This window comes from Clarias gariepinus, chromosome 20 (assembly GCF_024256425.1).
Source record: "Clarias gariepinus isolate MV-2021 ecotype Netherlands chromosome 20, CGAR_prim_01v2, whole genome shotgun sequence".
Classification (NCBI taxonomy): Eukaryota; Metazoa; Chordata; class Actinopteri; order Siluriformes; family Clariidae; genus Clarias; species Clarias gariepinus.
In genome coordinates, this window is record NC_071119.1 from 22,258,030 (window position 1) to 22,283,183 (window position 25,154).

Here is a 25,154-nt window from a genome sequence, read left to right on the forward strand (position 1 = left end):
TTCTGCTGGACTGCCTGGCAGGCATTTTTGCTTACTGACTCACTGTCTCACTGTCTCCAGGACTCCAGATAGCTGAATTTCAATCCTGTTACCTTAAAGCTAGCAAACATTAAGTATTACCAGAGACACTCTGATCAGCTGGAACATCATGACTAGTATTTTAATAAGTCATCATTTTGAGTTAGACATTCTCATTTTAAAGCCTTTTTACAGGTAGATACAAAAACTAAAAAAAGGTATTACAAATTTACAAATGACTTTAAGTATCAAAAAAACTAAGGCACACTTTTATGCGCTGTTTATGCCCCCCCCCACAACCACACAAAATCTCTATCAAATATTATATTAGAACATAAATCCATATGTTTATGATTTACAAATTACAAATTGCACCAGACGAATTTGATTATAAAATAAGCAATATAAAAAAGACATGTTTTATATGGAAAAAATATTTAAATTATATATTTTTATGTACAACGTATATTTTTATATTGCTAAATTTATAATCAAAATCATTTTGTGTAATTTTTCATCATAAACAGTGTTTATTTAGTGCAAACATTTTTTGTATTACATGACAAAACCCTGCAAAATAATTGTGCCACAAAATAAACATTATATGAGAATTTTTATTATGTCTTTATTTTTCTATTAATTAATTTTGTATTCATTTTTCATGTGCCTAGAGTTAATTATAATAGTAATATATTTAATAATAATAATAATATAAATTTTTGATTGTGGTGTCCTAAGATATTTGATAGAGATTACGTGGGGGGGTGGGGGGGTGGGGGGGTGGGGGGGGGGGTCAATCCGTGACAGGGGGACATTTTAGCGCATAACACACATTCAAATAAATAATTATGCAAATAATTACGCTCCCTCAAATCAATACACAGCTAACTGTTTGCGTCTCTTTCCGCTTCGTGTGTGACATTTTGTAATCGGATTACTCAAGGAATCGTTTCAGCTCTAATCGGAACCAGCATCATCTTTTTTTAGCAACATGAGCTACAGTAGCTCTTCTATTGGATCAGACTTCTATTGGGCCAGCCTTCACTCCCCATGTGCATCACTGAGCCTTGGCCGCCCATAACCCGGTCACAGGTTTATTAAGGGGAAAATCTGTCCTGGCCCTATGTAAACTTTAAAAAGTAACTTTAAGTAAGATTTTCGGCAAGCTGAGGTAAGTTTTATTTGCCACACCCAGGTCTGATTACTGCCAGACCAATTGAATCAAGCAAATTACTTAGATAGAACCTCTTAGACAGTATTTGACATCAATCTAAAAAGGGTTACAAAGCCATTGCTAATACTTTGGGACTCCGGCGCACCGCGGTGAGAGCCATCATCCTCAAATGGATAAAAACTTGGAACAGTAGTGAACATTCCCAGGAGTGGCCTCCTACCAAAATTATGCGACGAATCATCCAGGAGCTCATAAAAGAACCCAGAACAACATCTATAGAACTTCAGTTCACACTTGCCTAAGTTAAGGTCAGTGTTCATGATTCAACATTAAGAAAGAGACTGAGGGACAAATGGCATCCATGGGAGAGTTTCAAGGCGAGAGCAAACGCATACCAAAAAAAAAAAAACACGCAAGATTTATATTATATTAAATTTTTTTGATTTTCTGAATTGTTTAAGTGTGACAAATAAGCAAAAAACGCCACTGTAGATGATGACTAGGCATAGTTGTCTTGTTTCATCTTACGAAACTAAAAAAGACAAAAGGTTATGTTTTGGTTACTGAGGTTTATGTGTATGCTTGGCATTGTTAACCTTAAATACTAATTATTATTTTTGACCTCACATGTGTGTGTGTCTTTCTTGCAGGGTTTGGATGAGGTTGAGGGTTCAGGCAGCTTTGCTGCTAAGCTCTGGACCTACAGGGTTCTGCTGGAGCTGATACACTGGAGCGACTCAGCCGCTAACGCCCTCCGACTCCTCCACTCTGAGCAAGCGAACGAGCAAGAACTCTAGACGATTACATTGTCTGTGCGTGGGGTATGTCCTGATTTTGCTGAGAAATGGAGTCAGCAGGGGCGAGGCATAAGAATTTAATTTCTTACTTTTATTTCTTTGCATTTCTTTGACTTGTCAAGCTGACTCGCTTAATAAAGTCTGGTTTTAACAAAACAATATAACGGTAGAGATAAAACATCAGCTAAGCTAGCTATCTCATTAAATGCTGCACTGCGCTAATGTGAGCCAGCTAACTAATCACTTTAATTAATGCTACCTCTCTGGCACCAGGCATCTAATGTCATGTACAGTAGTCAGGTGCACAAGCAAGATTCATTTACTTAAAATCAAGCCCTGTCCTTGTTGACTGCCCCAATAATGACTTTTACAAAATCAGGACATGACAATGTGCATTATGATCAATTACTGTTTAAAAAAAAAGAAAAAGACGCAAATTCTTTTTACCTGGTCATCCGGAGATTTTAAAGTCATCTGGAGAGTTTAAATCCCAGTGATGCCACGGTTGTTCACGGCCAGTGGGTGTAAGTGGTGTCATAATTTCTTTATATTTTCATTGAATGTGATGGTAGCCAATCCCGAGCATCTGTGAGCCCATGCATGTGGAATGTGGTGGATAGCTTTTTCCTCTAAGTTTGCTGCGCCACCCTGTAATTCGGCATGAGCGACAGTTTTGATAAGATGCGCTTGGCTGCCTTCACGTTTTTTAAAGTAGGCATATGACAGCAGTCAACCCTTCTTGGTAGATAGCCGTCATATACATGAGACCTAACTGGTGCATGAGAATTGGTCAAGATTTCAATTAGAAAGGAAATGAGTGCGGAGGGAACTAAATCAAAGTGACCTCTCTGACCAAAGTAGATACTTCCTTTTTAATTTATTGATTGATTATCTTTCCATAACAGTACACCATAAAATGTTTTATTTCTCAGCTACACTGCCCAGCCAAAAAGAAACGTCACCACCTGGATTTAACTAAGCGAATAGGTAAGTGCCTTCCATTGGATAATTACTGTAGTGGTTCATCTGGTTAAGCTGCAAAAATTTACTTAACCTAAACCGATGCAGTGAGTTGCTTTTCATTTCTTGAACAACCATGTCAGAAGACATATCCTGGGGTTGTTACTCTGTTCAGAAGGGTCCAATTATTGTCCTGCATCAAGCAAAGATAACAACTAAGGAGATTGCCGAAACTACTAAAATTGGGTTAAGTAAAACCCATTGATAAAATCTGGAAGAATAGTGGTGAGCCATCATCTTCAAGGAAGAAATGTCCTAAAAACATACTGTAGGAGTGAGAAGGGAGATAAATTAAAGTCTTAGTGTAATCAAATCATAAAAACAACAACAGAACTCATGGCTATGTTTACTAAAAGTAAGAGCGTTTCAAACGCACAGTACGAAGAGAACTCAAGGGATCAGGACTAAACAGCTGCGTAGGTTTAAAAAGAAAGAAAGAACAGACTGTGGAACGATGTAAAAAGGTCTAATGATTTTAGATTTACTTTGTTTCAGAGTGATGGGCGTATCAAGGTGGATCACGCCTACTGTAGGCAAGCCTATGGGCCCACTGTACAAGCCTATGGGCGCAGTGTTATTAGCTGGCGTTGCTTCTCTTGGTCAGGTATAAGTTCAGCAATGAAATTCAAAAAAATAAAGTCAGTATATAAAATTTTTTTCATCCAATTTTTTTCTTTCCTGATGGCATGGGCATCATCCAAGATGTTGAATGCCAGAATTAATCGGGCTTAAATTGTGAAAAAGGGGAGCATGAGGCATAATTTTTTATCATCAATATAAGATGTTGGAAAGAAATTAATGGGACTTTGGATGGAAATAAATGTCGTGGAATTTCATAAGCTTATCAGAATGATTTTACAGCCGTTATCAAAGCAAAACGCGGCCAGATGAAATATTAGTGTATGACTTTCTTTTTTTGGCTGGGTAAAAAAAAAAACATTTATTTGACGTATTATACTTTATGTACATTTAAAGTTGTGGACCAGACAAGAGATGGAAAAAGGATATCATGTTATTATAAACCGCAAATCATACTTTAATTAATAAACAAAAAATTGTAACCGGCGTGCTCTGCAATCATAAAAATGCAACAACTTGCCTTTTAAGACTTGTTTCATGTGTCAGAAAATTTTGGTTACAAATTTCACCTCTGACACTGGAGACTCCTTCCGTTGACACTCAAAAACAAAAATCACTATATCATAAGTTAAAACATGTTTCATCCTAAATTTGTTTAAATTGTGTGTCCACAATATCAGGTTCTTTATTAGCTGTAACTCCAGACAAGATAAGATTTAAAAATAAGGGCATTTAATAATGCAGTCCTGAAAATTAAGACCTTCTGAATTGTAAAATCTGTGATGTTTTTTTTTCCGTTTATTTATTTATTTTTATAATATAAAAAAACAACATTTCAATATCTGCCTCCAGTTAGGAGTAGAGCCAGCATGTATTCGGTGGAGATTAGTAAATTAATGTTTATTTTATTGTTTCTGTATGTAACCGAGAACAAGAGAAAAAAGTCGAAATGATGAATTGTGTTACAGATATACTAATGATTAAAATCCTATTCAAGAGGGAATTATAATGAAATTATTCACCATGACGTAACTTAATGATGTTAAAAATCATGTCCCCTGCTGCTTCTTATGAAAAGATAGCAATATCCTGGGCAGAGTTCAATGATACGCCACAAGTTGCTATACAGATTTGCATTTCTTCACAACATGTTGGATTTTAATTGGGTTTTCCTATTAATGTTGGATTAAAATTGCATACCTAAGGTTAGCTAACCTAAAAGGAAAACCTCCTGGCTGTATGCTAGTTGTTGAATATATATATATTTGCAGTTTTGATGTTTAAGAACATTTAATACTGATTGGGTGGCAAAATTAAGGGTTTAGTTCTTTAGTTAAGGAATATTTTCTTAAAGTTGTTTTTCTGTTTCACTGGATTTCTTTTCCCCACTGGAAAAATGTCTTTAAAAACGTGTCAGAAATTGTATAATTATTTCAGATTGTATGATGCATAATTTGGGATGAGAATCACCAGGGACCATCCGATACAATATTATCACAATACAGGTGGTGCAGATTCCATTTGTATTGTGTTAGATTTTAGAAATATTCATTAGTGTTTAATTCTTTTTACATTTTGTTACAGTTTTATTCAAACTTGGCAGATAATTTGCTTCCTGCCAATTTGTGGATAGTCAAGAGCACGCCACCTGTAGGATCATAGAGGAACAGCGACATTTCACCACCTCAATTAAAAACATGTATGAATAAAAAGAATTGTGACATATAACTGTATTAATTTCCCCCATCTCTAGAGGTCCTACTCCCATCCCCATAGCTGAGATCAGGTTTAGCAGATATCGCTCGGTTTCTCTCGCACGTCCAGCATAAACGTTTGGGAACAGTGCTCTGTTTCACATAGTGTCATAAATTAGCAGGGTTAACATTTTGATGCACCAAATGTGCTGGTTCTTGCAGGATGTTGAGTAATAAATAATGTTTTTACAAGTCATGACCAAACACAAATCGGACATAGCTCAGTAATTCCGAGGTCACGTTGAAAATGTCTGACACTGCTCGTGCGCTACAGAGAGTTTATCATGTGACGCTTTACTGGCCCGCAATGGCTAGGTCGCAGTTGTGAAATGTAGCATCATCATAGTTCAGGCTGGTGTCCAGGGTCAAGAAAGTGCTCGCAGAGTCGTGTCAATAGGGTCACACAGACGCTCGAGTTGATACAACTATAATATTACAAGGTAATTTGCCAATAACTTACAGTAATAGACTGAAGATCTGGGAGCTGGCAGGTTTGACATGAGCTCAAATACAGTACATTGCTGTGTGTCAACAGTTTTATTAATAATTCCAACATGGAGTCATAAGGAAAAGCAGTGACCATGTTTTATATCGGTTTATATCGGGCTCTCCCACATATTTTTTCCACTTATTTTTATCATTTATTTAATTTAAGCTATAGCTTACCTCATCTGGTGTCACTTTATAAATTAAGATAAAGTTAGAATTGTAATTGTTAACGGGAAACACAGTGTTAAATTAGCTATTAATTATATATAGTGCGATTACCTTTGACTTTTTACACATACATTTCAAACAATTTGGACAAAACTCCTATATTCCTAGCTAGGTATCTTTAATATTATATACCTAATTACAAATAATCTAGCTAGACAGGATACAATGCAATATTTATAAGCATTTATTGGGCCAAATTTCATAAATTCCAGCTAAATATAAATTTGTCAAATCTACAGTTGCCAGTTGCTAGCACATATGCCAAGTGACCAAAATGGTCCTTATAATGTACATAACAACAAAGCTTAGTTATTTGTGGTTATCGCGTGAAAAAGTTCACCATCATGGGCATTGGAGCTTTGTGGCATTGGTACATAAGTTGTAAGAAAAATTTTCACAAAGACTTATGTTCGCATTCCTTGCAGTTTTAAAGCTTTATGTAGTTCAGGAATACATTGATCATACAATTTTAAAGTTTTAAGCTTCACTATTTATAAGTGGATCTAAAAGGCATTCTTGTAGACTTCTGTTTATTGGTTCTCTTCCCAATCAGCATCATAAAATCCCAGATAATTATCCCTCCATCTAAAATTCACCACAAAATATTTAAGCAATTTTTTTTTTAAGCAGGTAAAATACTGAGAATAATAAATAAAATTTTCAGTTTTAATTTGCCATATCAAGCATTGTTTAAAAGAAGACTTTATTTTATTTTGCTAACTAGTTAGCATGCTACCTGATTGGCGTACTGGATGGTTAACAGGTTAGCTGAGTAAGATGCAAGTTACTGATCAAGCTGTAATAATTTGGCAGCCAGTTTTAGGCAACTTGGTTTATAAAATCCAAGAAAATCATGTAAACTATATTGTCCTTGCTGCTATTATTGTGTGTGTTCCTGATGAAAAATGTGCTAGTAACCTATACACTCCATTAGCAAATGCTCCTAGTGTAGGTCCTGATGGCAAGTCAGTAGGGGTGAAATAAACACAGTACTAAATCCAGATGACCTAGCATGTGAACACTACCAACACTAGGCACTGCCCTAACAGCTTCTGTGTAGCATTCCTCTGCAACCGTGACTGTGAAACGTACAAAGTTTGTGAATTGTGACGCTATTTTAGCATTGTTGCAAAGACGTTACTAAATATTTTACCCTGAATATTAGTTTACTTTCTTTCTTGATTTTAATATTTGATCAAAATCTTTCTGTATTTATTTATTTACTTTATTTTTATACTAAATACTTTACGAATTTGTGCCAGAAATGGTACCAACAACTACATTTAAAGATGCTGTGAAAAACTAACAAATTACTGATGCTAATTTTTTGCAGTGTATTGTAGCAGACTTGTTGCATACCTGTTAACCATTTTGAACACATCATACATGTAAACAAAGGTGACAGATACACTATTAACTGCTTAACTGAAGAAAAAAGTAGTAGAATGTAGAGACTATTACATTTATTTTGTATTTTTATTTATTAGAGGATGATGTAAAGCTTAATGAATCAATAAAAAAATGACTTGAAATAGTTTGGTTTGATTTTCTTTTCAAACAACGATGGATCACTTGTATTGCTGGAATGTAACATGAAACATTAGTTAACATTTTCATGCCTCCTGGTTATTGACTGCTTAAAGTGACAGTTGCATGTGTTAGTAATATGTGTTTGGGTCACTTTCTTACCATCTTGACAAGTTTCAGTATCAAAAGGTTTCAAGATTTGCGTGCCACCGAGCCACCATACATCCACCCTAAACGCCTTAAAACATGGGGGTTACTGTTGCGAATGTCGAAAAGGACTGTAAGCATATTTTAGTAAAATATACTTGTGGAAGCAGCAATGTAACAATATGATAATATCAATCAACATAATATTAATTTTAGTGAAATAATATGGAAGTAGGTTGAGAGTATGACTAGTCAAAAAACATACTGGGTTCACTTAAAGGTGAGAAAAGCGGACAGAGTATGACAGGTCATAAAACATAATGGGTTCACTCAGAGGTGAGACAAGAAAAGCAGACGACTATGAGACGGTTCATAAACCGTAAACAGTAAGGGGATGGGTAGTCATACTGAGTGTACAGTGTGTAACCAAAGTACATGGGAAAAAAACAGAGTGACCCAGACATGAACTGTACTTATTTTATAATTAGCTGTCATGTGTATGATAAATAGACAAGATAAGACGCCAGGTGCCGAATTTGGCAGAGACACAAGCACACTTAATGAAAGGATTGAAATAGAGTTTCAGGATTGAAACAGAGATGGAATACTGAATTTAATAAGAAGTAAAGACAACACAAAATAGCATGTGCGTTTACATAATGACAAACAAGAGAATACATGAAAAATTCGATATAAAAATACAAAAAATATAAGGCATAGGGGGTAAGCATCAATAGCAAAATAAAATACATAAGTAATCACAAATCAAACATTAACCTTCTCTGAGCCAGAACAACACCCACAGAAAGGTCAGTAAGGGGACAAAAGCAGAAATGGCGTGGTTTAGAATTGGTGCAGGTGCTGGAAGTAAATCTGTTTGGGTACCAACAGTTGCACTCTCATTAAGTTTGTGTACTAACGGACACCTTAAAATCGGTCTGAGTGACCTACATGACAAACAGGACTTAGAACAGAAGGAGCTGGAGTGCCTAAAGGCATGAGAAGAGGGGCTGTTTACCTCCAGGTGAAGTCTCTTACAAGGACCAGGATTGGAGTCATCCTTCCTGAAATACGTAAGCCCTCTATCCTGTAGAAATTGCATCAATGACAGATGGCTGACACTCAGCCTGGATGAGGGCCACAGAGACCTTGTCTATGGCAGGTTCAGTAGATTTGTAATCCGTGCTGCCCATGCTATGGGGGGCTATAGAGGGATGCAATAGTCACTTGGGCAAGAACAATCAGCTATAAGATTAAAATAAAATACGTGAGTACGACAAATTGGTAAAACAAGACAAATTTTAATAGTGCAAAAGAGATGGTCTCAAACCCATGGTCTGTCTGTTGAAAACTGTAGAATAAACCAGGGAAAACCAGTGTATATATATATATATATATATATATATATATATATAGTAAAATTAAGCGACAACAAATGGAAGATAAAAATCTCCCACAAGATGATGAGCATGCATTCGGTCGTGAAGATGATGGGCTCTCCTACTGTGAAGACAGTTGCTTCGTCTCAGGGTCATACCCATACACCGAAGTTTTGTCACCGGTAATGATGCTGCCAGAGTTCTTCTCAGTCTTCGCCGCGATCTTCTATTTGCTCCTGAGTCAGCACCTTGGGGAGAAACTTGGCAGCAAACCGGCACATGTTCAGATCCCACGTGAGGATCGCCTAGACTGTTCCTTGTGACATACCAACAATGGCAGCAACTTTGTGGATTGTTCTCTGATGATTATTATGTACAAGTTCCTGAATGGTTTTGACATTTTCAGAAATAAAATTCTTCCTGATCTCTCGTCGTCTTCCAGTGATGTTCCTCCAACATCAAAACTCCTCGGACGACTCACTGCAGTATTGCCGTAACTTTGCACAGCTTCTGATGTGATTATGCTGGTCAGTGCTCTCTGTGACTGTTGTTACAAAACAAGTCTACCACCTCTTTTGCTACCACCTTGCAGAATGTAATATGATACATTACTTAATGTTTACTTACTGCTTAAAGAGATACAGTTACATATGTTAGTAGTAATACATGTTTTATGTTCTTTTTTTAAAGATCCATTCATCATGTGTTGACATTTGACATACGCTATTATTGACCTTAGCCATCATCAACAAAACCGCTTTACAAGCAACAAAACAATTTTCAAATTTTACAGTATTTTCCCTATTTTTATTTTTTTCGTGGCGATTTTTGTTTGTACATGGTTTCACCTGAAGCTCGTTTGATGATGTGAATTTTTTAAAATGTGAGTGATCTGCTTGTATAGTGCTTAGTAGTGCACCCTCAATAATGGGTGTGAATACTTTGAGTTAATTCATCTATCTTACGCTTGACTGTCAGTCCTGTCCTCCAGCTCTGAGGGCTGTCATGAAAGAAAAAAGAAACAAGTCGGTGCATGCTCACTTTCTTCACTCGTTCATCAATTCCATTCAGGAATTAATTTTGTAGTGTGTACTTAGGAGCAGATTTTTCCCCCCACAACTCAGATGCTTTTGTCTGGTATGTGAACTCCAATTCTAGTATACCAACTATTAATATTATAGATTTGTATAATTTATTTTTGTGCATTTTCATATTTATGAAGTTCACCCTAGGAAAAGGAAAATGCATTTGATCACAGCCCAAAGGTTTAATAGTGGTTCTTCTAATGGTCATCTAATAAACTTAAAAAAGAACCAGTAGTTCCTCATAGGTTCCTTGACCTCGTCAAATCGCGTATCTGGTTCAATTGCATTTTGTTTATATATTTGCTTTTTTATTTTTATTTTTGTAATGGACATTGTTAAAAAGCAACTTTACACAAGATGTGATGGTGGCAGAAAAACTCCCTGAGAGGACATGAGGAAAAAACCTTAAGAAGAACCAAGCTCAAAAGGTAACCCTTTTATCAAAGGGGTGACTAGACTATGCAAATGTAAATAATTTCCCTTCTTTAAAAATGCCTATTTTGGAGATCAAAATGTAATTGCAATAGTCCTAAGGCTGTTTATAGAAGATTTTTTAAGTTCATGTCATAGAAGCAAAAACAGAAGAATGGCTTAGGCTTGTAAATGAAACTTTTCTTTCTAAAAGTGTATGGTTTGACATGGTGTATGTTATTTTTAGACGTAATAAGGCCTACAGTCATACTAATTGTTGGGAAGCTGTAGGTTAAGTATAACAGAAGAGGTGTTCACTTTTGTTATTGGAGGCTCTTGTATGATTTTCAATCCTGATCTATTGAGTGGCAGCATCTCAATCAGACCACACAGGGCCTCTATGCAACGGGATCTCCAACAGAAGCGGGGCAGCAGGGTGAGTCGGACAGGTCCAGAGGGCAGAGGGTGTCTGGATCACTGGGCGGTCAGGAGCACCATATGCAACTATCTTATTAGTTCTAAGATAAATAAAAAGAAGAGGAATTATTGCTTGTTGTGCCTGCCATACCTCGATATGCTCACCATGCAGGTCCGAAGTGAAAGAGAGGGAGAAACGTACACCAAGATTCAAGATTCAAAGAACTTTACTAATCTCAGAGGTAAATTGCTTTGTCCTGGTTATACAGTTGTTTTGATTAATTTACAGGGAAAAAAGAAAAAAAATAGGTTAGACAGGGAAAAAAATTTAAGAAAGTAAAAATTTAAAGAAAAATAACAATAAATAAAAGTCAAAATAGAATTAAATATGGCACACAATAGTTTACATAAGTCAGTAACTTTTATATGTTATATACAGTTTAACTTTATTATATGTTTATTATACTTTAGTATAATATAAGTTATATATGTCTGATGATCCCTTGTTTATTATGAGCAAAAAGAGCATATTTAAACTTTTGGCCAGGGGGCCTGTGTCACGTATGCTCCATACATCAAAAGAACAAGAAGAAAGATAAGATTTTGTGTCCTGTTCATTCTGTAGAGCATTTATAAGGTCAGACACTGATGTTGGACGACCTAAAGAAGACCTGGCTTTCAGTCTCCATTCCAGTTCATTCTAAAAGTGCTTGATTGGGGTGAGTTCAGGGCTCTATGTTTGGGCCGGTCAAGTTCTTTCACGCCCAACTCACCAAACCATGTGTTTATACTGTAGTGCTTGGGGCACAGTCATGTTGGAATAGGAACGGGCCTTCCCCAAACTGTTGCCACAAAGCTGGAAGCGTAGTATTGTCCAAGATGTCTTCGTATGCTGAAGCATTAAGATTGTCCTTTACTTGGGATAAGGGTTACCATCAAGGGAAACCTGATTGATAAAAAAAAAATACCTGTACTGATAATCAATGGAATAATTGCAGGAAGTGTGTTATGGGTATAGAGGCATGGGCTGGTTCACCTACAGTAGTGATGCTAGTGGTGTGGTGCTACAGGAGAAAGGGTTCCTCGAGGGTTATTTAAATGGTAACTGGTTCTAACTAGTGATCGGTCGTTCATTTTAAACGAATCTTTAACGTGACTTAGAAGAACGAGTACTCTGGGAAAGTGATTTGTTCATTTTCTACTGGGCGCGCATGCGTAAATCATCGCAAAAGTTATGTACAGGAAACAATGGAGCAATTCTTTCTCAATGACTTCTCTACTCAGAGTAGTTTGTTCTTTTGTCACGTGACTCCCGTAGAGGCTATGCGGTGCAATAGATTTAAAAGAACGAACGACTCAGAATGGAAGATATGAGAGGTGAGCTACTCATTCTGTTTATTATAATACGTCCTTATTGTAATATTTTCGTCACTGGAACAATAGCCAAAATTTATGTATGTAGATGTGTTGGGGGTCTTTTTTTTATATATAAAAAATGCAACATTTTATTTTATATCTGATCAAAACAACGAAATGAACTAAATGACTCAAAAAGATTGGTTCATTTTGATGAACAAGATTAAAAGAACCGAGTCACTAAAAATGATTCAAACTTCCCATCACTAGTTCTAACTCTCTGTACTGGTTCTGCTTGGGAGAACTTTTGTCGAAAGGCTGCAGACGTCAAGCTTTTCACAGGTTGGAGGGAGATAATGCTTATTGCTAAATGTCACTCCTGATTCTTGTCTGCGCATGCGCTGGAGAAAGCCTTTACCGGAGCCGCTAGGTAGTACAGTACCAGCAGTAATGGTGGAGTACGCATGCGCAGTGGAGTCTGTACCGGAGCCCTAATGGCGGAGAACGTACGGTCGCCTTTCGACTATCGGGAGCCACCGACTCTCGACAGCGATGGAGACGGCGGCAAGCCTCCGCCACCCCGGGGGTTAGTGAACACTCCGGCGTCGTTGTCCGAAACTAGGCGCTAGGTTAATGTTCCGGAATCCGCGGCGCTCCGTCGTTAAACCAGCCGTCGGGTTTCAGTACAATTAGCTAGCCTGCTAAGCTAACTTGTTTGTTTCTCTGTCCACATATAGCAGGAGCGGTGCGGATTAAACGAGAGGACAGATTTAATTTCAGTTCATCATTTTCGAAAAATTTTCTGACCGTAAATCCTGGATTTGTCCAGACGGAACGCGTTAAAACACAGCGCGATATTGACGAGCAGAAAGCACATTGAATGGGTTGTTTTAGCTGAGTGTCTGTACCTGTGGCTATGCTAGCTGGAGATGTGCATGGACAGTGTTTATATCCTCATCAAATCAGTGTTTATTACAGCACAGACTGCTCCTGCAGAAAACACAGCCTTCTCCAGCCTCACTGTTCATAGATTTATATAGGAATACTGTATTTAAGTATACAGACTTAAGGAATGGAAATAATATGATGTATATTATATTAATATAATAATTTCATATTATCATAAAATTATCATATATATCTCTACAGTATATATAATATATAGCAATACATTTAGTATTAAAACATTTATACAAGTTTTTCTTTTCCTGAAGTGTGTATGTATATCGATATCTATCTATCTATCTATCTATCTATCTAAATAAAAGGGAATGGAATCAGCAGTCACTGATATAATATTGCGATACCTCTATAAGTATCACGTTTTTACAATCATCCCGATTCGATATTACATTTCCCCCTGATTTTGCTACTATTTTAAACCTTAACATTAATTAAATATAGCCTTTTCCCTTATAACATTAGTTTTCTCACTGAAAAACCAAGCGCAGCATTTAAACAATACAACCTGACTTCAAATACAACATTTAACTGAGCGGCGCATACTTTTATCTCTTTTATATCATCCACCATAATTATTATTATTTTGAAGCAAACTTGGCAAATAGTTTACTTCGACCACACGGGATGAAGATTTGTTTAAATAGTTCTGAGCACGCTACCTGTGGGATTATAAATAAACGATGACACTGCTCCAAACTCCTGCAAAAGTCTCTAAACTCAACTTGATAATGAGTGTGCGTGTGTCTTGGCTTCTAACTCATGCGATTTTCAATTTATTTGCGCTTGCTGTGTTTTGAGACTTGTGCAATAAGTGGATTTAAGATGGAGATATCTGAGGCTAATCACCGGTCACAGTCAATCAAACTGAAAACCAAATATTTCTGGTCACTGACTGATAAACTGGTTCACCTCTATTATAAATGTAAAAATATATATATATATATATATATATATATAAATGATTTTGGAGTATGGATAACTAAATCGATTTTCCCCCTAGCTATTGTGTGTTGTGAGACCTGCTTTATGTCCTGTGTAAGATCTGTGTCACATTAGTCACACATGATTACGGCACAAAATGCAGAAAGCTTGACCATGTATTCATGGGCCTTGATGCGAGACTTAGATCCATGTCAGTGTAAACTGGTGCAGTCAGTAATTGTGATACCTGGGTTCTCTTCTCGCAGGCGAGTGTGTGGCCGAAAGAGAAAGGGGACTCCTGTGAAGGTGTGTGACCGTGCGTATGTGACGGAAGATGAAGAGGAAAGTTTGTCCGAACACAGTTACAGCCCAGGTACATCCACACACACTCACACACACACACACTTCCAAAACCGATGCTATTCTTTTCAGTGACTGGTTCATTGTATTTTTTTTGTTCTGAAGGTTTAAATCATTGACTAGAAAAAGAAGAAGAAACGTTATTCGTGGACGAATTTGTAGTCCAGCAGACGCATAAGTTTAAGAAACGGAGAAAGAAAAGAATTCTCATTGTTTTAATTTGGTATTTATGTTTAAGCATAATGCACTTTACATAACTTGCCACTTGAATCAGAACATCATTAACCAAGGTTTATCCTGATTGGTAAAATTTTTTCCCCCTCCTTTTCAGTGTGATATTTATTTATCGTAGACGCCAAGTATATTTTACAGTGCTGTGAGAAAGTATTTGCCCCTTGCTATTTTTTCCCCCTTCTTTTTCACACTTTAACAAACTTTAATATTACACAAATATAACCTGAGTAAATTCAAAATGCAGTTTGTCATTAATGGTTTTATTTGTTAAGGGGAAAAAAAGCTGTCCAAACCTGCCTGGCTCTATGTGAAAAAATAATTGCCGTCCAAAACTAATAACTGGTTGTGCCACCCTTGGCAACAACCACTGCCCTCAAGTGCTTGTGATAACTGGCAACGAGTCCTTCACATCGCTGTGGAGGAATTGATGCCCACCCTTCTTTGCAGAATAGTTTCAATTCAGCCACGTTGGATGGTTTTCAAGCATGAACATCCAGGAAACATTCAGAGGTGGACTTGCTGGTGTGTTTCGAGTCATTGTCCAGCCGCGTAACCCAAGTGCGCTTGAGGTTGGGGTCATGGACTGAAAGCTGGAGGTTCTCCTTCAGAAGGATTTACTGGTAGAACGCAGAATTTATGGTTTCATCAATTACTGCAAGTCGTCCAGGTCCTGAAGCTACAAAGCAAACCCCAGACCATCACGCTACCAGCACCATGTTTCATTGTTTGTATGATGATCTTTTTATGAAATGCTGTCTTAGTCAACATTTGTCTCATCGGTCCACAGGATATTTATCAAAAAGTGGTGGTGATATGTTTTTGGGCAGCAGTGGCTTTCACCTCATAACTCTCCCATGGATGCCGCAGTTTCTTTCAAATAACTTTACAGCACTGTAAGAATTAAAGAGCTTTGGTTGTGCTGTTATTGCGTAAAATATGTATTTAGAAATGATAGGGTTACTGTTAATATACTGTACAGTACTGCACATTGAGTTTACTTCTACCACTTGGCAGTGACTTACAGTTGGTAATTTATTAAAGAACTACATGTTCTGTTTATCCATTTATAGTTGACTTTAATGTTTTGGAACACTTCGATTAAAATTGAAACAAGTTATGACAGGAATGTTTTCTCTATTGAAATTACTAAGTGACAGAAAAAAAAAAACATTCCAGTGACCGATCAGACCTCCTGAACCTGACCATCCATCCCATATTTTGACCTTCTCTTGTGGATATGCTGTCACAAAGTTTCTTAAAAAATATTTTAAACAAAATACCATAGCATTACAATTTCCCTCAGCTATAATAAATACGTGGTTCGCGAAGGTTGGTGTGTAAGAGCTCGAGTGTCCTGAACCATACTGAAGACCTTGTGGATCACCTGGAACTCACCTGACTTACATGCTTGATGGTCTTTTAACCCGATATCGGAGCTTTCTTTCCAGTTGGAATGCTCTTGTGCCTAAAAGGGCAAATTCTTACAACTGTATGTTAGAATTGGCAGAAAAGTGGTTATCGTTACTGTTTATTGGACAAATTTTTTTCAGTGTAATTCTGTAATGTTAATTATAGCAGGTGGAAGTTAAACAACACCTGACCAGTGAGATTATAAATCCGTAAAAAAAATAAAATAATAATAATAAAAAAAAAAATAATAAAAAAAAAAAATATATATATATATATATATATATATATATATATATATATATTTAATTTGTGATGATAAACTCTATCCCCATTGGTTTTACAGGTGAAGGGCAGTACCCAGATGAAGCCGAAGATCGGATTCCCCCTCCTGGCAGTCCATACTATCTCGCTGATCCGTCTCAGCTTTGGTGAGCTTTTATTCCTAACTAGCGTGAGTGGTCAAAATAGGTTTGTAGAAATAGTTAAAAGGTTAAAGCTAAAAATAAGCCCATCAGCTTTAATGTAATCAGTGATATTATTATTTTAGGTTAAAGCCCACGTACATGTCTGTCTCTGTCTGTCTGTCTGTTTTTCTGTACGGCCGAACTTATTAATACTAAGAAATAAAATTTTGTAAGGTTGAGTTACTCTAAAACCCCCAGCCAAATACACACCCTGTTTCGGAAATCAAAGAGTGAATCGCAGATGAGATTGGATAAAGGTCACTTATACCACTTCAGCGCTATTATTTTAACAGACTAAATATGAACTAATCCCAGTAAAAATATCCAGTTTAGCTTCTAATTAATATTTATTGGTGCAGGTGTTTGTTTACATTGAGCAAGTAGCGCATTATAAATTTTTTAAAGCAGATTTTTAAAAATCTGTTCATAACATTTAATTAAAATACAGACAGAACATTTTCTAAGACTGGTTTTGGTTCCTCCAGTATATGAAACATAAAGACATTATAAAGAGAGCGAGTTCTGACCAGTTATTTTATTTATATGGATAATATTAATTCAGAATTTCTAATATTCCTGTAATTGAGATACTGTTGGTGGACGTGCCTGTGTTCCCAGTGTACCGGAACTGGGTGAAGAAGGGGCCAGTGGTGTTCGTGGCCCTGTGCTCTTTCCCCCTCTGCCGCCTAACTGCAGGATCAGAGAGGTGCATTGTGGGAGCCAGGTACGTCTGGTCGTCATAGCGATCAGAGACATCGCCAAGGGCGAGGAAATCACGGTGGACTACAACTTGGCCGAGTGGGGAGAAAACGCACTGGTAATCAAACCCAGCTATTTATTTATTAAGGATTTCAAGGATTTTTTTTCTTTCTTTTTTTTTCTTTCTTTTCTTTTAATTGTATATCTAATTTCTGTGTGTTACAACTTTTCCAGGCTTTCCATCGCTCTGTATCACCACGTGGATTTGAATGCGCCTTTAATCCAGACAGCAATATTAAAAAGGTGATGAGGCATACATACATATATACATATACATAGGTACGTACAACCAAACAACACATACGTAACCTGCTTTCGCCACGCAGCGGAATTAATTAAGAAGCCATTTTTTTATTGTAAATTATACAACACTCGGTTCCGACCGAGTAGTCTGATTGGACGAGAGGCATTCCACCAGTGGTGATATAGAGCGTAACGGCACTGGGATGTTTAACTGTATGTTTCACTTCATGTTAATTACACTAACTGCCGGTCGAGTCATGGGTGAAAGTAGTTCGGCGGTACTGGAAAGTACTTCTGGCTGCAAAGTACCGTAAGAGTTTAAAACTACTTTCACCCCTTAATTACACTAATGGTCAGTCTTCAGCTCTGATAGTCGCAGTTAGCTAGTTCCGCCAGTCGCGGAGGGATATCTGTTGGTGGCGCAAAATAACTGTTTAAATCAACAGATTATGGTTTGTTTGTTTATGATAAATGGTTTTTGTGAAACTTGTATGAAGGTGATCTCGAGGTCGTGATGCAGTGCTGAATATCTCGTGTGATTATTGCTTAATTATTATTTTGATGATGGGAAGTTATGTAGTTTTGCTCCGTGTCTGCATCTTTTGTTTGTGTTGTAGTGTTTATTATCAATAATAAACATAAACGGTGATATAGATATAAATGTGTGTAACGTTGCTGTGTGGTAATTTCCCAACATTCTTGTCTCTTGGTAGGAAGAAGAGGCGGCGCCATCTCTCCCGCTCTCCCTCACGGTTTCAGACTACCTCACTCCTTCGTGGTCTCTCTCCCCTTCATCCTCCCCGCTGTCTCGCTCCGAGGCCAGTGATTCGGACCGAGACGAGGACGAAGAAGAGGAGGAAGACGAGGAAGAGGACGACGAAGAAGAGGAGGACCTCGAAGAGCTGAGAGGCCGCATGATGCGAAGACGCAAGAAGCGGAAAACGACCAATAATGTGGCTAAGAAAAAGTCTCAACCCAGCCCTCTTACTTTCCCTCCGTCCTCCTCACCTTTTCAATCACCCTTAGCCCCGCCCACCACAAACATAAATAATAACATAAACATAAACATCGGCCGCAGCACGAGCAGGAAGCAGCACTGTCCTCACTGCGGCCGCCATTTCCGCTCCCTAGCGCGGCATCTCGAGAAGCACCACGATCAGCAACCCGAAATCCGGAACGCCATGGAACTGTCACACGGCCCGCGATCCGCGCACACGCCGTCCACAGCACACACGCGCGGCTCGCATCCGTTCACCTCGCCGCAGCCCTCTGCATCCTCCTCCTCCTCCTCAGCCACCCCCAACCTCTTCTCTCGAGACTCGTCCGGCTCCGGTTCGGCGGCCATGTCGTTCTCACTATCGCTCTCTCCTCCTTCGCGCCGCGCTGCCTCCAAAAAGAGCCCCGCCTCTCTTCCCACCCCACCGCGAAAGAACGCAGCCTCGACAGCAGTAGCAGTGAAAAAGTCCCCCAGTCCTCCAGCCAAAAGGGGGAGACGGCCGAAAAAGGAGAAGGAAGAGAAGCAAAAGAAACAGGAGGAGGTGGAACAAGCGAAAGAGGAAGCTCCGCCCACTCCAGGCCGGAACGAAGAGGAGGAGAGGGACGAGATAGAAGACGAGGAGCTGGATCTGACGGAAATGAGAGACGACGACAGTGGAGAAGAGAAGAACGGTGCAAGGTATTCAGTAGTGATGGTTCAGTAAAATTTTAAGGGTTATACTTGGTTTAATGAAAATTAAAATGGGTCTCAAGCACCTAGTACTTGGCCCAAGATAAAAAAAAATAAATGAACTAATGGATTAGTTCCCCTGTTTTCCTCTAAGCTTTATATCTCTGCCTTATTGTATAAACTTTTCTCTTCTTCAGCTCTCACCGCTCCCACGTGTCTCCCCTCCTGTCCTCTCTCTCCACCCTGGTTTTGTACCTCCGACGTCAGCAGCACTCCTCCTTCCTCTCCCTCTCACGTTCGAGCAGTTCAGCGGAGGCCTGGCGCCTGCTCTGCCATTCCAGCCTGGCGCTGCTCATCATCTACAACCGGCATCGCGAGTGCGAGATGGCGAAGCTGACCATAAACGACTACCGCAGCCGCGTCACTCCGTCCTCGAACTCCAGCTCCCCTCTCGAGGCGTCCCTGTCCCCTTTTGAGCGACAGGTCCTGTGCCACAGGCCACGCGTCGGCGTCTTAGGAAAGCGCGGACGGGTCCAGCCGCTCATCCTTCCCCCTCACTCTGAATCCTGCCTCGATTTGCTTCTGAAAACTTCCACGGACGTGAACGTGGATCCCGAAAGCCCTTACGTTTTTTCCCGGCCGTATCACTCGCCCGCAACTCCTCTGCGCGGCACGGACCTTCTGCGCGGATTAGCGCGTGCCAGCGGGGCCAAGAACCCCGCGGCGCTGACGTCGCCGCGCACCCGAAGGCAAGTCGCCATCCTCACCCAGCTCCTGCTGATGGACGAGGGAGAGAAGGAAAGGCTCGAGCACTTCCTGCACAGCGAGTATCATGTCACCCAGAGCTGCGCGCGGATCGGCCAGGACCCGGCGCTGATGGGCCGAGTGGGACGCGTCGTGCTGTACGGGGAGAGAGACGGCGTGCTGTTCAGAGGGATGAGCCTCAAGCACATCTGCCTCGAGCTGGACGGTGAGAGTCGAAAGCCAGAAGGGGAAAATGTGCACCATGAATGCATCCAGTCAGAAAAATCACTAAGTGGGGATTCTGTTGTTTATTTATAGATTTTACTCAGTTGTTTGACTGCTGATTTTTATTTTTGTATAATTTTTTTTCTTTCAGTAATGTCCGGTAATTCGGCAGATTCTTTCTCAGAGGAGTCGGATGGAGAGGGTGAGAAGAGTAATGAGAGAATAGAGGTGGCAAAGACAGCGGGAGTGAACGGCCGAGCGCCTCCTAAAACCAGCGCCAGTCCCGTCCCCTCACCCACTACTCCCTCCCCCTCGGGTTCCCACAAGAGGCGGAGCTCACAAATAAAATCAGGTAAAAGTGGCTCAGGGTTTAGGTACAATTATTATACACTAAGATTCCTTTTGACTGTGTTTAGCTTTGATAACGGTGCAGTGTGGAGAGTCCAGTTCATGTTCAGCAGGGAAGAAAAACTCCAAAGATGTGATAAACCTGGTCACCTCAGTACATTCAGGTCGTCAGCTGACTTCATTTTTTGCCGAGTCGAGACTTGAGCAACTGAAGAAACCCCAGATCATAACGCTGTCTCCAGAGGCTTGTCCAGTCGCTGCTATAAACGATCGCTTCATTCGCTTCCCTTCTTACCCTGCTGCGTCCATCGCTCTGGAATCTGGACTCATCAGACCACATGACCTTTTGCCTTTTTTATCACCACAAGTTTTAGCACTTCCAGGTTTTAATAATAATGTAACACCAGTTAAAGGATTCTTAACCTAATTTCAGTCATTTCGAATCACATTAGTTGTTCCCTTTGTTTGATGCAGCGCAATAATTGTATCCTTCAGAAATGGCGTGTGCTAGCTTCGCTGGAACATTCACAAGCGGCACCAACCATCTTACAACTTACTTACTTACTCCCTTACGTGTTTAAGGAGAGAATTTGATTTAATTCATGTCCGACCTGGTTCGTTTTGATCAGGGAGAATACAATCGTTCTGTGCTCAGGAACCGTTCCTGAGACCACCTTTTCTAGCGTACACTGGAATGGTTCCAGAGCACAGAATGATTGCATTCTCACTGATCAAAATGAACCAGACTTTGGTCGGACATACCTTAAATTAAATATGGATGTGAACAGACCCAAGAACAGAAATAGATCACTGTTTAGTGCCTGTCTCCTTAAATCCATAGCTGACGAAGTAGGAAGGCTAAAGAAAGCATTGGTTTTAAAGTTTTTTTTTTTATAAATATTAATGATATTAAGCATAGCGTGAAAGTTTACTTCCTTTATCTCTTCTCTTTTGCTTAATATGGCTTACAAAACAAGTATCACCCCTTCAAATCAAGACACGACCAGGTCGTTATACAAGGTGCCGTATAGGCTATACAAATTTAACCCATGCGTATTTGTTAAAGGATGAAGAAGCTCCAAAATGTCAGCGCTGTAGAACTACCCTAATTATAAAGCACATACATTTGGACTGCTCAAGGTTTAATACTATAAGAAAACAATTTCTACTAGAACAAGATTTAAAAAACATATTCTGCAAGAGAAAAGCAGAAAAACGTTTACAATTTCTGTCTAAAGTGCCTAAAGAATCTAATGTGAAATCTTGTTCTTCTGGCCAAGACCATGCTGTAATGTGATATTTATTTATTTTTATCTATTAATATTATATCCTTTTTTTTCTTTTTTTTTTTTTACTTTCCCACAACTCTTTAAATCACGTGCATTATAACATAATATAAATAGGTTCAAATAAACGAGCTTAATATTTGATATGACTCTGCCATGAAATAGCCTGGAAAGATAATATGGGAATAAATCCTAATACAAACAAACAAACAAAACAAGTAGGTGCATACTGCCACCTGGGGTCCGTTTTTCGTACGTCGCTAACTCAGTTGGATTTGTTTCTTGTGGATTTGTCCTGATCTTGGATTGTTTCGTTCTTCGATGCGCTTCTCGCATTTGCTGTCATAGCAACATGTCCGTAAGCTTAAACCGGCTCGGGAGCAGGTTTATTTTATGTAAACGGGATTTAGGGCAGGTTGTGATTGGTTGAAATGGCGAGGTGACATCTGATTGGTTGAAGAGCACGACTGATGCGGACTGACTCACGTGGGAAAGGAAAAGTATCTTGCATATATATATATATATATATATATATATATATATATATATATATATATACACACACACACACACACACACACACATAATCGCTATCAAATATTATATCAGAACATACATTTATAGGTTTATTATTATCAAATATGATATTACTATTTTAATAAACCCTAGGCATGGGACAGCCGTCAAGACCATTAATATAATTTCTTGTATAATGTTAATTTTGTAACACATTTATTTTTTTAGGGATTTGTCATGAATATGCAAATAAATATTTTTTATAATGAAAAATTGGACGAAATTTTATTATAATATAAACAATATAAAAGTACGCGTTATTTTAAATAAAAATTAATATTTCTATTTTTTCATATACAACATTCATTTTCATATGGTTTATTTTATTGTCTCTATTTATGTAATTTGTAAACCTATAAATTTATGTTCTAATATAATATTTGATAGTGATTATGTGGGGGGGGGAGCATTTCAGCGCATAACACGTGTTGCAAAAACAATTGAGCTCCCCCTTTTTCATTTCATCAACCAATCAAAGGGGTTGTGATCAATGGTTTTACTGTCGATGCATATCGCCTTTTAAACCAACACACGAACGAGCAATAATCTTAGACAACTCAATCCAGCTATACTAATCATTAACAACAGGTGTGCGCGAAGAACCAATTTAGCCGGAACACGATGATCTTATCTTAGATGTGTCAATTCATCTCGGATGTGTCAAGCGACGTACGAAGAACGGACCCCTGATGTATTGGGGAGAAGTGTAAATACACAATTGTGCCTTGAGCAAAGTGCACAGAAGACAAGTGTAAACGCCCGCCAGTGAGGGAGGGGGGGAGCAATCGTTCCTGAGCATGTGAAAATGACCTAATAGTCGACGATGGCAAACTGTGACCACATGCAACCTCAGAAATGTTACTTTACGCATGAAGTGAAGATTGAATTTAAGCTTTTTTACAAAAAAAAAAAACATTTTAAAATGGTCATGGTATGGCATTCAGGCAAATAATTTTCTCCCCACCTTACAGGCAAGCGCGGTGTGCTAAAGAGGCCGTGGACAGAAGCGGAACGGGTTGCTGTGGAAACGCACCTGAAGCGAAACATCATGGAGCTGCGTGTTCCGGCCAAGGCAGACTGCGAGCGATGTTTGCAGCACTGCCCCCTATTGGTGAGCAACCAGCGTGACTGGAGAGCCATTAAATTCTACTGCCACAACCGGATTCAACTACTGAAGAAACAGGGACGCGGCTGAGGGCCGCCTGTTAGCTCAACACACGCACATACACACGCACGCACACACATACATGAGTATACCGAGGGAGAGACTCTTAGTCGCACATTCAGTCCCTGAACGATGGGTTGGATAAGAGATCGCACACACTTTTTTGGATTGCTGAGCATCAGTGTTTTCATTGACGACACACACACACACACACACACACATACATACATACATACATACATACATACATATACACACACACACACATCCTGTGTACATTGTAAGTGGCTGTATATGAGTGTGTCCGTTAATTTCTCACACACACTCCGGAACGATGGACTAAGTAATTGCCCCCTCACACACATTTTTGTGTCCTCACACATTTCTGCTCACACACATACATAGTGTTATAAGTCAGTATAAGCCTATAAACTGACCTCTTATCCACATCACGGTGTTGAGACTGAGGCGTGTGTGTGTGGAAAGCACTGCTTCATGCCCCGAAATCTCTCAAACCTGACAAAAGCAGCTGAACCGCAGCAAAGGATGTAATTATTCCTCTACAAACTTTTTTCCTTTTTTTTTTTTTTTCTTTTATACGACGATGCTAATCATGTTTGTCCAGTGGAGTCTGGCTGTTGGACCGATTGTGATAGACTTCTATATAAAGATCTGAAATTTCTGTACCCGCATTTGGCAAGCAATTATTTTGGGACCATATTATCTTCATGTTCCAGAGGAACATTTACAGTAAGTCTACTATGTAAGTCTAATATGTCTAGTTGAGGTGGTTCTCGGTTCCAGTCCTTCTTGAGGTGACGTACTAGTACCAATATCCGCTATCAAGCGACAACTACATTGCAAAATGCTGTTACAAAGGTAGAGGCAGTCATCTAGAATGTTTACTTAAACACCAGCTCATGTAATGTCTATGGAGCGGTAGTAGCTAATTACCAAGCCAGTTACCGATACAAGGACAAGCGAGCAGTGTAACGCTAACCAGCTACTGTATTTACGGTATGAACTAAATAAATAATAGCAGCTATCTAATAAGCTTTTATTTTACCTAAGGTATGAAGTAAAGTAGAATAAAATTAGCTATAGTAGCTAGCTAGCAAACTATTTATTTTAGCTACTCCCTCAGTATTCAACCCCCTCAGTATACCACTATCTAGCTACTGTCGTTTACGTTTTAATTTATGAAGAGAAAAAGCTACACACTTTGACAAACTTTCATCATTAAAAACTATCTAGCTATTTTAAATACCGGTTTTTGTGGAGTAATCTTAGCTAACTAATGACCTAGCATGTTATTTATACAAAATATTACACGAACCACCTATCGGTGAAGTGCTAGCAAAGCAATGTAGTACTGTACTTCACAGAGTTAAAAATATCCTGCTAACTTT

At 38.8% G+C, this 25,154-nt stretch overlaps 1 protein-coding gene across 3 annotated transcripts; it reads left to right on the top strand.

Moving 5' to 3' along the window:
• Window positions 1-12,848: 12,848 nt before the first annotated feature.
• LOC128508823 (uncharacterized) lies at window positions 12,849-24,528 on the top strand. 3 transcript variants are annotated; one of them, XM_053480297.1, is made up of 9 exons: window positions 12,849-12,967; window positions 14,532-14,638; window positions 16,613-16,697; window positions 17,352-17,550; window positions 17,667-17,735; window positions 18,449-19,410; window positions 19,599-20,437; window positions 20,522-20,722; window positions 23,552-24,528. In XM_053480297.1, exons 1-9 carry the CDS (start codon window positions 12,876-12,878, stop codon window positions 23,773-23,775), a joined length of 2,778 nt encoding a protein of 925 aa, XP_053336272.1. In that variant the 5' UTR covers window positions 12,849-12,875; the 3' UTR covers window positions 23,776-24,528. The 3 variants fall into 3 exon arrangements, with proteins under 3 accessions (XP_053336272.1, XP_053336273.1, XP_053336274.1); XM_053480298.1 differs by having other exon boundaries at window positions 19,599-20,371; XM_053480299.1 differs by lacking the exon at window positions 17,667-17,735.
• The last annotated feature ends 626 nt before the right edge of the window (window positions 24,529-25,154 follow it).